The sequence below is a fragment of the Neodiprion virginianus genome, chromosome 1, assembly GCF_021901495.1.
Source record: "Neodiprion virginianus isolate iyNeoVirg1 chromosome 1, iyNeoVirg1.1, whole genome shotgun sequence".
Classification (NCBI taxonomy): Eukaryota; Metazoa; Arthropoda; class Insecta; order Hymenoptera; family Diprionidae; genus Neodiprion; species Neodiprion virginianus.
The window spans coordinates 12,924,963-12,940,947 of NC_060877.1; the positions used below are offsets into that span (position 1 = coordinate 12,924,963).

The 15,985-nt window shown below is 35.7% G+C and overlaps 1 protein-coding gene across 1 annotated transcript in view; it reads right to left on the minus strand.

Moving 5' to 3' along the window:
• Positions 1–1,049: 1,049 nt before the first annotated feature.
• The window catches only part of LOC124308762 (protein Skeletor, isoforms B/C), a 68,573-nt gene continuing 53,637 nt past the window's right edge, over positions 1,050–15,985 (minus strand). Inside the window, exons 4-11 of the mRNA XM_046771782.1 lie at positions 13,819–14,057; positions 12,073–12,253; positions 11,486–11,506; positions 8,922–9,288; positions 6,968–7,288; positions 5,104–5,227; positions 3,821–4,115; positions 1,050–1,401 (exon numbers count right to left, since the gene is read on the minus strand). Coding sequence (XP_046627738.1) covers positions 1,255–1,401; positions 3,821–4,115; positions 5,104–5,227; positions 6,968–7,288; positions 8,922–9,288; positions 11,486–11,506; positions 12,073–12,253; positions 13,819–14,057 — 1,695 coding nt within the window. The 3' untranslated portion in view covers positions 1,050–1,254. The remainder of the gene's footprint in view (positions 1,402–3,820; positions 4,116–5,103; positions 5,228–6,967; positions 7,289–8,921; positions 9,289–11,485; positions 11,507–12,072; positions 12,254–13,818; positions 14,058–15,985) is intronic.

The following is a 15,985-nucleotide window of genomic DNA, read 5'->3' on the forward strand; positions in this document are numbered from 1 at the left end:
CTTTTCCCAGTAAACTGTTGAATATAATATTATATATATTATATATATATAATAGATATAATAAATATCGGCAATCTCGCAAATTACAGGTAAACAATCAGTTACTAAAATGTCATTTGACTGCAATCTAGATGTGTTATTGTGATATGAAGATGTGAAAATCTCTAAATCGTCAGATCTCTCGACTGTATCGTTGATGGGAAACAGTTTGATTTAATTTTCCACTGAATTCGTATCTTCAGAATTGTAGCACTTTCTGCGGCCGAAAAAAATGTAACAAGCGATATTCTTTATGTAAAGAGGCCTGATTTTTTCGAATATGAAATTTATTTTTAGGTAGATTTTCAGCAATAGCTAAGCCCCCCCCCCCATGGCCGTAAGATATCGCATCTGATTATGGATTGTGAGTTAAATGTTTGTAAAACTTGTGATTGCGCCAATTCACGTTGGATTAATTTTTTCTATCGACAGAAGGTGCTAAGAAACTAAACGCAAAAAAGCAGAAATTTTTTTTTAATTTAGGGGATTTTCATATCTTACCAGGTAAATACCCGAAACGTTGGTACCTCACCAATTCTCTTCATTCTACGATACGTTGGAGTACGTCGATAAATATTGTACACGAGTCTCCTTGAGCGCTAATTCAGCCGTTTGAGGGGTAAAGATCACCCCTAAAGTTTACCTCGAAACAATACGGGATGCAACCCCTTAGGATAGTGATTCCTAGTGATAATGAATAATGTTCAATTGATTTGCTCAAAAGATGTCAGGCGCTATTACCAAGAAATCATAAAGAAAATTAATTTCTGGCTGTAAACTTTAAGGGTGGTTTTTACCTCGTTAATGGCTGAATCAGCGCGTGAAAAAAATTGGTGTCCAATGTTTTCGAGGTACAACAACGTATTGCAGAATGAAAAAAATCGGTGAGGCACATATAGGGTATTTCCCTTGTTAGTACATCAGATAACGCATCATAGATCTGAGCAAGATAAAAATGTTTGCATCTAAATTGTTTACCTTCCGTTGGCAAAGTTACCAATATATATGCACCTAAATTTTTTTTTTTTTTTTTTTTGTTTTTACTCGTAAAAGATGAGTTACTTTCTTACAACCTTGTATCATTTATATTACTTTACAACCGATGCTCTATGCACGGAGCACCTCTAGAACTTTCATTGAGATTTATTTGTTACTTTTCACTGTTTGATTTAAACTTTCATTGGAACTAGACAGCCGTATTTACGTGCTAACTCTTCACCTTAAAAATGACAAAATACTTGTTACCATTATAATTGCCGCCCGCAATGATGTCAACATGACTGCTGGGTTCCCATTTTTCTGAAGCTTGAATCCAGGGTCTACCACGCGAATTTTCCATCCCAAGTTGTTGTGAGAATAACACTGTAATCGTGAAGTGGTTTAGTAAGATCTTTCATATTTTATCAAGTTTATTGAATATCATTATAAATCCCTCATTTCAAAGTTTCATTGTAAAGACAAACCATGTTTCAATTGAACGTAGGGATCGAGAGAGAGAGAGAGAGAGAGAGAGAGAGAGATGGGAATAATTTAAGCAAGTGTATATTTTTTGGGATCTCGAGATGTTTTGTTTTACATAATTATATGTTACGTAGTTAAAAATCTGATTTCATACCTACTCAACAAAAATCTCATGTTTTTGTTGAACCTTGATTTTGTCAGCTTAGAATCGTAACCCTTTAATGCCTACACAGCTAAATCACTATTTTACGGGAAAATAAGTATTTTCGAACCCAAAAGTTTACATAATGTAGCTTTTGTCTCATTGGGTTGGAGCAAAATAGTACATTTTCAAAATGTTATTATTTGAATGTTCTCTGTCATTTTTTCTGCTGCTAATTTCCGGTTCGCCAAACTTTTGTTCGATTTTTAATATCTTCTGACAAAAAATGTTAACGTCATTCAATGATGCTCTCGAAACAATGATTTTTTCTATAATAAAAGTTTTCTTTAAAATTACGTTAACCATTCTATTTCTGCGTTTGTCCCCTAAAAGTCATTCCTCTGGCCTATTATTATCAAGTTGGGTATATACATTAAAACTGACTGAAAGGGCTCTTTAAACTTTTCAATATTGAGGTTATAAATATCCTTTTAGCCTTATCGATATTTATAACTGTCCTTTTAAAGACAAAAAAAAAATTATGTGACACAGATACCGTACAATAAAAGACGGAATCTTGACATCGCGTTTATCCGTAATTTTTCTGGGAGCATAAAAATGAGTCAATATTCGCGCGGTAGGTGTCATTAACTGCGGGCATAGATTGCAGGGCAATATAATTATAGGGATTTATTTTATCGAATCAACCGATTGCTACTGCCATAAATTTTGTTACTGCCATACAAGTTGTGTGTCGTAAATAAGTATCATAAACGAACGAGGCATTCTTCTGGCAGGTGTAAACTACATATTATCGATTGAAATAAATTACTGAGTATCTTTTTAAATGTTACTATTAGAACCCCATTCACGGTCTCGTTTTAATATTGGGAATGCTTGATGTATTGTGTTCTTCAGAAAAAAGAATCGTTAAAGTCGTAATTTCTCTGGGTTCGTCTGAACGTTTTTCATACGTACTGCAAAAGTGCAATGTCTTTCCTACTTCAAAGTGTGATTCTGTGTTGATAATCAATAGCTTTGCATGAAAAGATGCACGATTATTAATTCCAATCGATAAAAATATTTTTTAGCGTTAAATGTTGGAAGTTACCAGAGAAATTACTTCTTCGAGTAAAACATGTCGAATGTATGAATGATTCATATACTTTTCTTTTTTTAATATTTATTTTAACCTAATACGCCAGAAAAACTATGAGAAATCAATAGATAATACTGAAAACGTTGCAGCGAAATATTCATGTGATTTCTCTGTAGCAGTAAGTATTTCTCTGAAATACGATAGACCGTATAAAAACTGAAATATCGGTTGGCCTACCGTATCATTTCAACCTGATGATCATTCAATCTTCTGTGAATAAGATTTTTTATTCATCGTTTGTTCGTCAATGCAAAATGATCGTTTTGAAAGTAACGGCCAAGCGCGAAATAGGACGTCAAAAAAATTAGAAATGTTCGAACAAGTCTGTTTTTTAACGGATTATCCTACTGCAAAATTTTCAAACAATGTATATTCTTTTTGCATTATACGATAGTACAGACGGGACATTGTGTGGACCTAGCATCGCCGATTGATCGTTAGTAGACAATTCATATTAAAATTCCACATTCGAAACTTTAAGCGTGTTTTTCTCGAAACGTAGTTTTAAAAAACGGTGCACACTCCCAAAGGAAGAGTTTTCAATTTATCCGTCTCAAATTTGGACACAACATTCTTCCCGCCATTATCTTATTTTGGAAGCTTTTGTTTTTAAAATCTTCATATTTTTTTAAACCTAAGACTATCGAAAAAATGGACTACATTAGATACTTTTTTTCAAACCGCCGCCATTCTGTCAATTTCGATAAAAAAGAAACCTCCATAGTACGATAGGGGCTTTTGTACTGTTTAATAATCTTTTCACAAATTTTATCTCAGACATTATTCTTTTTTTCCGAAGATATTTTCAACCGTTAAAAATAATGTAAAAAATATAAACGTTTAAGAATCTATTTTCCGATCTTCATGAGTGCTTTGGTCTGACATAAAAAAATCAGATTGGTGAGCGGGTTTTAACCGCCCCCAAAAAAAAAAAAAAAATCGCGCAAATCCGCCGTCTTTCGACCCGTTACACTGGGATGACCCTTTAAAGGCCCCTCTGTGTCTATGTTAAAACTGACCTGATAGTACAACAAGTCCGGAGCGTCTTCGGGGACCGTCCACGTGAGGACGGCAGGTTCGCCCTCTTGGCACTCGAGCCTCAGGGTATCAGCAAAGCTCTCAAACGTTTCCGAATCCTCGCTCATGTCGATGGTCTTGTGAATCCATTCGCAGTACCGTCCCGCAGCCGTGGGGTATGGTTCATCATCCCTGTTCCATGCCACCCCGGCATAAACTTTCTGCTTTTTTTGGTCAGCCGAGTTTCTTTGACCGAAGCCACCCTCAGGGTTATCGGTTATGTAGAATGGATGATACCTGGATAAGAAACGCAGCAATTTGCTACATAGACTTAGAGCCGTGCACATTCTCAGCGAATTTTAGGCCCGGTATGTGGAAGAAGCGGGATAATAAATTTGAAAGAGTTGAATGTCCGTCTCTGCTCATTTGGTATTTTTGTATATTTCAGGAGCACTTTGGATGCATGAGAAATATTTTTCGAGATTTCAATGGAATAAGAGAACCTGCATATATTGAGTCGCTGAAATCTATACAAGCTCCCTGATTCAGTTACTACAAAGAAGTCGAATTATTGTGGGTTCGAATAATCAAAGTTTCATTGCAGGATATTAAGGAAAGAGAGCCGGGCTAGTCGTCACAAGGTTCATATCTCCGCCACTAGATGTCGGAACGAGCGGCGCTATAAATTGAGGTTGTAGTTCGATGTTTAAAATTATTAAAAAACTGAAATTGCATCTGGTAAGTCATGATTTTCCATCTTATAAATATTTTTTTTCTCATTCTCTTGGCTGCCTTGGGATATTTCGTAATAAGATAATCGGAATGCTGATTCTTGTCGTTTTCATTTGATATACAGTCGAACCTGGATAAGCGAGAGTTCAAGGAACTGCGATCTCTATTAATAATCATAGATGACTCGAAGCCTAATTTCTTCTAGCCTTCGGAGTGCTTCGTTTATCTTTCGCGTTCGTACTAGAGAATTGTGTATTGCTGTTTCGGATGTGTACTAGCCGCTGGAAGCCCAAATTATACGTAGACGTAATAATGTAAATGATAAAAATATTAAAAATAATGTTAGCAACAATAAAAACAACAACAACACGTTCGAATCTTGGACATCATAATCCACTCCCAAGAGAAACCCAAACGTGGAAACTACGGTGTGCGTCTCATCCAGTGAATCTGTGGGAATTTTGGAAATTCTCCGGACGAATGGAAGTAATTTACCGGACAAGTAGACAGACCAAAACTATCGATATTGTTTCACTTAAGAGTAAAATATTACCTGGCTGGATTATTGGGGTCTGATCCGCCTTCGACGGTGAAAGTGTACGTCTGGCCTCTTTCGACGTAAATTTCGGGAATTAAGAGATCGTTTATATACCACGCTATGCCCCACGACGGTTGACCTGTAATTAAAGAAAAACGTAACCAATGGCAGCACAAAAGTCAACCGAATGTAGGAATTTCTATTAATGATCAAAGCTGATTATCCAAGGTTAAAAAATTTAGATCTATGTATAATAATTAATTTTCAGCCCCGACAGCATGCATTGATAATAAGACAAGGAATTCCATCACATTTGAAATTTGTAGGATTAGCATTAGCAAGAAAGGTTAGTTTCCGTTATTAGTTTTCTCATGTTTGGCAAACTGGATATTGATTATTAAATATTAAATTTTTTAAAATATACCATCTACTTTAAGGTACAAGCACGAAAATCGTCTTAGAGACACGGTAAAAGGAACCACATTTACCGTGCGTTGTACACTTGGGGACAATGAATCTGAGACGTCTAATTTTTTACACTAGACAGTTATGTTGGCAACACAGAGAAACTTACAGCGCCACGATCGGCCGACCGTGGAACAAACTCAATCTCAATAAACATAACACAATCCGTGACCGTCGAATCTAACCTTAGAATACCGCGGCAATGATGACTTGTTAGATTGATACGTATTCTAAGGTCAGATTCGACGGTCATGGGTTGTGTTAAGTTTACTAAGATTGAGTTTGTACCACGCTCAGCCGACTGTGGCGCTGTAGGTTTCTCTGTGTTGCCAACATAACTGTCTAGTGTAAAAAATTAGACGTCTCAGATTTATTGCCCCCAAGTGTACAGCGCATGGTAAATGTAGTTTCTTTTACCGTGTCTCTCAGACGATTTTTGTGCTTGTACCGCAAAGTAGATGGTACATTTTGAAAAATGAGTTTCTTCACATTTAAATTAACTAGCGGATTTTTTTTCGGAAAGTAAGAAGATACAGTCAAATTTAAAACTCACTTTCAAAAATTAGTAGTTGAACCGACGTGTTTTTCATGCACAATATTTGGGTAACCGAACGCATATTAAAATACGTATAAATTACAGACAAATGATGCAGTATAAAATAAAATAATTGAATAAAATTTTAACTATCGATAGTGTCTTATGGAACAAGCATTTTCTGGCTTGTTTAGATTACTCGTATTAGTCATGATGCTAGATGTTAGTTCAAATAACGTCAAGAATTGATATTCTTTGAAAAGCTTTTTGCGTCACAATTTTTTTAATTGAATGTGAAATAATTTCGTAATTTTTCTGGTAGAATTAAGAACGAAAGTTCCTCTTTGATTTGCAATTTACTGATTACTTTTGTTTTTGCAAATTAGGAAAATCTATTGAATGCATTAAAAATCGTTATGAAAATTATTACCAAAATTAAAATTTACCAGATCTTAAAAATTTGTTCAATTACAATTCTATGTTAATGAATTGCAAGTCAAGTGGAATAACTTGATACTGAAACTTCACATTGCAAATTGCACGACAGCTTTTGTTCTATACGCTGCCGGCACAACTGTGAAATAATTTCATATTTTTATGGGTTGAATCGTAACGCAAAGAAATTTTTTAAAGAATTCCAATTCTTGATGTTATTTAAACGAATATCTCGAAATATACGACTTGCTTCGTGAAACTTGATTGTTAGTTCAAATTTCAAGTCAATGAAAACAGTTTAGAGGTTCAGTAGCGTGTTTCTTTTATATTTTGACCCTCGATAATTACATAATTCTTACATTCGTTTGACATCCTAGAATCTCATCTCAGGGAGTGAAACTCAGTTTGTTGAAATTTTCAGCATTAGACCTATTAATTGATTACCTGTGATTGCCGAATATCCTCTGAGGCCTCCAGTGGGTCCGATTCTAGCGCTGAAGGTGGTTTCTCCGGAAATCTTTGCAGGTGGCCACGGAGTTAATTTGGACGGCCCAGGAATTTGGTAGAGCGAGAACTTGCACTGATGATCATTTTTCGAAGTGAAGTCTATTTGCATGTCTTCTGTAGTTCTGTCGAAGCTTTCGTGAGCGTTTGCTTCTCCCCTCGAATTCAATCGCCCGATAGCAGCAATCACGCTGACTTCAGTGTCCGGGATCATCTGGTCCATTACTAGCTCGTTTGTACTGACAGGTCGCATGTATTTCACTGTGGGTTCAACAAATTTTCTTCAATACTGAATTTAAAATCAATCACAAGACATCGCAAATCACGAATCGAGTTGATATCACTATTTTATGCATGATAAGTATATTTTTATTTCATTTAATTGATCCCTTAAAGTCACGGTTTTTGTTGAGATTCGGAAAAACGCGCAGGGTTCAGAAAAACTTGAGATTACTTCTTATCGGAAATCTGTGTAACGATCACACAATGGCAAGGGGAATGGTCTGATTTTTTTTCTGATTCCGCACAATATTTTTTCTTAAGCTATTTCGAGTGAAAATGGAAATATTCTCTATTTGACCAGTTTCTTGAAATTTGCCATTTTGCCACATTATCGAATGATGTAACTGTATTTTAGTCAGGCAAGTTTTCAGTTTAATCGTGACTTGGATCTTGTCGAAAATTTTGAACTTCGCATTTTCATGTCCTGATCAGTGAGACATCCAGATTACAGAAATAATAAATATCGACTCGGCTGAAACGGATTTCAATGATTTCATGCACTGCTAGGTATCATGAAAAAGACAGGCAACTCTACATTGAATCCGACAAAATTGATCTTGTACTTCTTAGTCAGATCGATACTTTTTTACGAAAAGTGCGCGTAAAAAGAGACGACATGTATTTTTTTATTCGTGTTAACCTTTCTTTTGAAAATTGCAGCATACTCAATTTAGTTAAAATGTGAGTGTGCCGTTCCACTTGTATGCATGTACATGTGTAACTTTTGAACGAACTCACATTTCAAAGCTAAGAGAAACAACTTTAATTAAACAATATAAGTTCCTGAAAAATGACAAATTTGAATTATTTATTATTGTTTATACCGAATTTTTGATAAATTAGAATTGTATAAAATTGCTCACGCATCGAATTTGTTACATTTCTTCTAATTTTTATAGTGTTTTTTTATTAAAGTCCCTTCTCTCTTCCACAAACTGATCATCTACATGATGGCGGAATTGGAAGATATTAGTCGATAAATAATAGGCAGCGTGTTCACTTTAAGATAAAGTTAAATATGTAAGGTTTGAACAGCGAAAGAAAAAAACCTATAAAATCATACCGGCAAGAAAGACATGATTTCATTTCACGTATACACTTTGCCTAAGAAAAGTTTTTTTCAAATACTGCGCGTAAAATTCAATTTTATACGTTGTTATGAGTGCGTAAAACGATACTTTTCGATACAGTGTGCGTTAAATCCAAAGGTCGACTTTAACCAATTTGACGCTAAAGTAAAATCGCCCCAATAGTGTATTCTCACAGCGTTCACGTAAATAATAACATAATCGTATCGTATCCTATGTGTTACTGAATATCGTTTTTTCATATCGTTTCTGAATTCCTTCCATTTTTTTGTTTATTCTATACGTTTGCATAAGCTGATTATTATTATAGTCGTTTATCGTTACGTTCACATCAAACATGAAAAACAGAATTATTATTGCTTCGTCGGCCATTCGTGCTTTCGATCGCCACCCGTGCGTAAAATCGCAGTTTACGAACTAGTTGCATAATATACTATCGAACGATTTTAAAAATAGCAGGACAAGAAAGTTAAAAAATCCATCCGAGTCGAAATGGAATTGTCCACTATTGAAGATTCGCTTACCGGAAGTGAGATCATTTTTTCTCTCTCCGTGAAGGAGGACGACGTCGTTCTTGCCGTGAATTCTTTCATCAGGGCAGACACCCTTGATTCCGTCGCACTGCGCGAGATCCGACATGTAGTAGTCGTCGGCATGGAACTCTTTAGTTTTTTCATCGTACCAGACAACGGCGACATCTCCGCCAATCATTTGCGCTTTACCCTGCATCCCCGACAATCCGAAGGCTACGTACTGATCTTCCCGTATCCTGGCTGTTACTCGGATCTCCACGTTTTCCCCGACCATCTCCCACTGCACTTGAATTCGGTCGTTCAGCATTTCCCTGCAGTTAGTCAAGATTGACTTTGGCGGGGCTCGCGTGCTACTAGTCTGTAAAATTCGAATAGGACTTATTTGATTTTGTTTAATTTTTTGTTGACCACTATCAGCGCTTCAGTTTTTTTCTTTTTTGCAATTATAAGATTACATTTAGGTTACGTAGTAAGTATGGTGGAAGAAGGAACGATGCGAAAGAGTAGCGTAATAAGGCCGGTTCTGCGTACAGATTCCGATACCGACATTTTAGTCGTTTCACAGCTCAGACGCAAACCCTTTCTTTCGGTAAGGGTCATCCACACTCTGGTCGACTACGCTCGATAATGTCTCGATCTTGTGATAAAATAAACGATGGTGACCTGTGGTGTGATAGTAAGGAGTTTCATCGAAAGCCAATAAAAAAATCTATGCTAACGTTGAGAGCAATGCATATGATATTTTTCCAGTTATCGATAAAGTCGACCACAGTCGAAATACCCTCAACGAAAAAAAGCGGTTGCGACTCAGCTGCGAAGCGGCTAAAATTTCTGAAAAATGTCAGTATCGGAAACTGTACGCAGAACAGGCCTTATTATACTACTCGCAAGTACAGGTGATTCCGATTGTATGATTTACCTCACTTTACTCAAGGACTTGGTTCATGTCAGTCTGATAACTAATAAGTTCAGTTAAATCAAGACATTTGACGTTTGTTTCAATTAAATATTCTATTTGAGGAATTTGAATTTGTTGAATGAAACTAATCTTTTTACGGTCATGGGAAAATTAAAATCACTAAATGAAACTTACGGATCTGAATAAAGTAGTCGAATGAATACGAAATGCTACATTGCAGTTGTCTGGTTCGACGAAGACATTTTTTTGTTGATTCCGGTTCCAAATTTATAGTGATTAAAATAAATTTTACAGAATCAAGTAAATTCTTTTGAAAGTGAATATCGTTTAGCTGAAGTGAAAAAGTGATAGCGCTTATGCATTGGTGAAAATTATTTTTATAAATGTAGATCTGGCAAGTTCTTGAACTTAAAATTATCAATGACAACAGGTGCAAAACCATAACAAACAAATCTTTTTAAATTGAAGCTGACTGTAAAATAACGAAGGCATGCATGTTATTTTCGTGTTGCCTATCATACTAATATAGTAGAGAAAATGTTGTAAGAACAAGTAAGTGCACATATCTGTTCATGCCGTTCAAATTTTAGTGCTTGAATCAGCAAGCTATTTATTTTGAACCATTAGTTTTCAGTTGATTCATAACTGCAGTGTAAGCTGTTGGTGGAAGAAGAGTTCAATTTAAAAATAACGAGTCAAACCAAAGCTGAGGCAATTTTTTCAATTGTTAATATGGCCGATAGAATACGTATAAATTGTTTTTGAAACTTTCAAATTGATTTTAAATTATATTGTTTGTGATTTTTAGAAAACATCTAAAATTGTCTACGCCGCAGATATTTAGTATAGCTTGTTTAATTTGAATGTCAACAAGTTTTGAGCATGGTGTCTCTTTTACCGACCGTGCAGCGTTGATTGGCTCTCGATCACGAACATTACTTAGTCGGAAGACCACCTCCTATCAAATTACGTAATATTACCGCGTTGCTCTGTAATTTACTCAGAATTCGTGCAGTATAAACCAAAGCATTTTGGAGAACATTTAACATTTTCACTAAGGCCATCATTTTCTTCAAACATTCGAAATATTTTGTTAAGGAAGCATGTAGTGATTTTCATTTACAGCAATGAGATTTTGTGAATAAAATTACAAAGAAACAAAAAACAGTGAAAAAAGGTTAGCATAACTTACCGCGTAAGCGAATATCACGTTGGATTTTTCTTGCATCTAGCATATAAATAATAAAGCTTACGTGTACATTCTACACATTATGTAGTGATATAACAGGAGTGGGGAAAATTATGTAACGCATCATTTGGATAAATGAAACAGGCTTTTTATTGACTAGTTTAAAAATAACTGATATGTATAGATGCTCATGCAACAAAAAAACAATTAAAATTCAGGCAAGGATAAATAGAGATAGATAAAGGTTGAAAGAGAAACAGTTTTTCCATGAAACTTCAAACCAGTCATTCTCGACGAATCAAATAAGGACTTCTACTTAATTAATCGTTTGTCGTATCATCTCTCACCCTGACATGAGAGAATTAGAATACTCAAAAATACCCTCTCTAATCTTGCTGACGTTCTAAACAAAAATGAATGACACTTATGTTGTAACATCGTACTCACAGGGTTATACCACCATGGCGGCTGTGCGAAAACGAAAGTTTTCATTAGTTCAAGTTGATATTGATATATAAATGACAATAACAGTCAGTCTGAATCCAAAACTCAATAAACCGAAAGTTTCACCCTTGATGACAAGGAATTTAATACAGAAAATTGAATAATTATTAACGAAAATCACTTATTCCCTATATAGTATCTAATACCCTCTAACACTATGAAAATAAACAGACTACTGTAAAAAATAATTACGATCATTGTCCCACAAGCAAAGATAGAAAAAGAAAACTCTCGATATTGAGCATAGTCCTACCTAATATACGTGTCGCAGAGAACCAGAATACTTGGCTCGATTGCTTGAAACCTTTACGATTGAAATCTGGCACGAACAATGAAGAGACCCAAAAAATTGATTAAGAAATTTAAAAAATTGATAACATTGAAAAATGATGTCTAAAATCTGAGCTAAAGAATGGTTTTTTCTTTGGCTTGTGAATGTTTGAGTTGTGTTTTCTTTTTCTCCCTGACGCGCTCTTCTTAACGACGTCGTTTCTTGTGGTTCTGTATTTCAATAGCTCGTCTCGATTTACCGTTATCTTCGTTTGTCCAAGAGCCGGCGGCACGTCGAGGTCCTTCGGTATATAAACGTGGCCAAAATTGTGACGGTATTGTACGCACCATACGGAAAGCCATTCGATATCGTAGACGGTCAAATTATCAGGTAGGACGATCTCGATGTCCTCACCCTGGTATCCGCGCAGTGGATCTAAACTGCCAAGAAGAAGGTCAATTGTACATATTTAAATCGGTAATTGAAACTTTCCGCGAAGATTGGTAGAATAAACTTCGGAAAACATAAAAATTTTACAGCGAATTCTGAGAAACGCTGATATCACGTAATTCCATAATCGGGGGATCCCCTTATACTGAAGGCTTACGCAGAATTTTTGGGAAAAATAAATTTCACACAGATAGAAAAAAGGGCTGAAAAATTGCAAAAATTTTCACATAGTTACAGTGATAAAATTTGTTGACTTTACCAAATATGAGAATCGGAGATGAGGAAAGACATGTTTTTATGTTTCAAAGCAATGTCATTCAATTTAACTAAAAAAGTGCTCAGAACAATAATGTGTTTTAACAAGTAAAACCAAATTTACTTGAATTCACAAAACATTTCTTTCGTTATATTTGTCTAGACTTCGTGATTCAGCCACATTTAATAAATCACGGAACATCAGTTAATTCAATAATTCGTTCATATTCTTTAGTTTACCATAACCACAGAACAAACGAAATTAAAAGTCATCATTACTTAATAACTGATATTTGATTTTTCGTTAAGTAAGCGAACGAATCGCTTGTTTAATTAATTTGATCATGTCTCGTAACCAATTCATTGTTGTAAACCAATAAAAAAAATAATCCGCTACTGGAATAAAATATTTTCACACAAGATTCATAGTGGGAGGACTTTTTTTTTAACGAATAGCTCCATTGTCGAGGATTATACAGGTCTGAAAATTGGTATAACAGGGAAGTTCAGGGCACGACAGACACCCCAAAAAATTTGGACAGAAGAAAATGTTTTTGTTTCTTTTCTTAATTATGGCAAAATAATGATAAATTTGTTCGAGATAGATCAAAACAACTTTTAGCCGTTGCTTAAAGGCCACGAAAAATAATTAGCGGATTAGGGGGTCTGCCGTGCTCCGTTCTTCCATATATTTCTAGTCTGACGTACCCTGAACTACTCTTGAATTACAGACAAAACACAACTTTTAACCCTGGAGAGCCATGCCATCACAATAACTGAACTATTAACAAGACATCGAGTTACTATTGCATGTTTACCAATTCATTGTGAACCAAACTTTATAAAGAAAAGCATATCGTAAAGAAAATCCCTGTACAATGAATGTGTAATAACAACAGGATAATACTTTTTTGCGTTATAACGATCGGTTCTTACATACCAGATAAAATTTCATACTCCAATTATGGTCAGAATCTCGCTATATCTTTTTATATTTTAATATGTCTGTATCGTGGTAGTACAGAAATTGCTTGTCTCCTTATTGGACAGAATGAACCGCATTATATGACTTTTGTTTGAATTAAGGTTATGCAGTACTTCTACTTTTACCGACCGAGTCTGATTACCGATCGAGTAAACTTGGTAACCACGACCTTAAGCCCCGATCCGCGAGCCTGTAACCTAGAAGAAGGACCTTAAATACCTTGGACTCGCTCAAGGCCACGTTGATTGATAAGCTCATTATCGAGATTTACCCACCAACTAAAGGTGTAAGTCTAGAGAACTCTTTTCGGCTTACCTTCCCATTTCGTTCGGCACTTTGACACCCAAAGGATTCGGTTCGGTGTCATTGCCCACCCAGAAGTAGGCATCGGGTCCTTCACCGTCGTAATGTAGGTTGGGAATGTACAGTGTTTTACTGTCCAGGATGCTGATGTTTCCGCTTCTCAGGCCGTGTGCGAATCTTGAAAATTCGGGCAGAACGCGTGGCTTCGGCACGTCGAGGTCACGCGGTATGAAAACGTCACCGAAATCGACCTGTGAGCAAATAAAATGAATACAAGTTGGAAAGATTGTTCGTATAACGTGTAAGTCGTTTTCGGAGGAAGACAAATCGATTCAACGAAATTCTTAAATTTGGTCAGTATATCTACAATTTCCATAAGGAAAATATAGGAATTATTCACCGGGGTCTGAATACGTACCCGCTGTATAAATTCCTGCTCAACGTCTAACGGAAGACTGTTCTTTTTGATTTTTCTTCGTAAAATGGAACACGGACTTTTTACGACATTACAGAGTAGCTTATCTATGACAACGCGCACTAGTATTCGTTGGTTACAACAATACAATTTTGCGGTGCGGAAATTTTGGACATTTTTGTCAAATATACATCAAAGTGCAATAATCTCATCTACCTTGAAACACACGCCAAGTAGGATACTACAAACTATTATTTGTGTATTCAGTGATTCGTCGTCATATTTGTCCGTACCGTGGAAAAAAATTACGTTAAAATGTAACTGAGTAACGTTTATTATACATTTATCATAAGTATATTATATGTTGTAGATATATATGCGCTATTAATTTTTAATCACATTTACTGCTTAATATTGTTTATACATGTGAAATGAACATCCATAGCATACGTATCTCACGTATATTCAGGGCGACACACGGTTCGGTTGTATTCATTTTTCCGCAAAATATGTCATATGTGCGATATATATTTTTTTGCTATATCTGACATGTATCATATTATCGTATCGGATAACAAATTGTTTCAAGGTCAGCGGATAGTAAGAATACACTATTTGAGAATTACAATTTTAATGTTGTGTATTAAACAGTTTAATCTATCGATATGCAAATGTGAAAATGATCCGTGAATTAATATCTGTATCGAATGATTAGAAAGATCAACATGTCAAGTTACTATCAACAGATCAACATGAGCTATTGTTGCATCGAGCTTTTGTCTCAAGTACATCTTCCACTTTTAACACGCAAAATTCTGGTAGTAGTACCAAATCAGTCAGAAATAATAAGTCGAACAAAAAAAAAAAAACCACAAAAAAATTTCAATAGCAAAAATATCACATTTGGAATTTATTTCAACATAATTTAATGTTTTTTCAATTTTTCGTCACAGATTATTTTTCTTGGGATTTAGTTTTGCGTCGGTTTATTTTTGTTTCACTCAAACGCTTAAAAATGCATACTCTAAACATTCCCACACATGCCTGGATTTCTTCGAAGCGTCTGCTTGTCTGTCGTTCGCTGGTTTGTCTAGATCTACGTCATAAATCTGGAAATCCTTGGTCTAAAAGTCTTCCCCTTATACACATCTAGCCGCACAACCAGCTCGAAACTCCCCCCGATGCTACTGAGATTTCCAAAAAAGCCTTTAACTGGACTGTCAAAAATCGACGGCAAAATCACACGCAGTTACTTGCCGTGTCGAATCCAGGGTCTAAATGAACTAAATTAAAATTAGCATTTACATTGCACATTACGATAAAGGTCTTACCCTAGTTAGTTTTCTCACTATGCAAACGAAGGCTATAACGTCTTATTCCGGAAAGCCCTTCTCATGTATACCATGTAGTTTTCTCCATCAGTCAAGCCGTACTTGATTTATATATTTCAGCGGGTATTGAGCAATTATTTCTTCTTCAAATTTCAGAAGGCAGTAGAATTATTGATTGCGATAAATTTTAAATAAATAAATCGATGGTTAGAAAAAAATCTCTCGAATGGGGTATGATAATATCGTTGACATAAAGCTCGTTCGGTACACGCACGAAAAACCCACCCAACAAAAGGGTGGAGAAAGAAGACCCCCGTTCTGCCGGAGGCAGGAGACGATGTTGGGCATCGCGAAGGGATTTTTTCCCTTTCCCACTTTTCTTCTTCTTGAGAAAAGAAAGCGAGGTTCGCCCCGCGGTTCCTCACTCTTACCC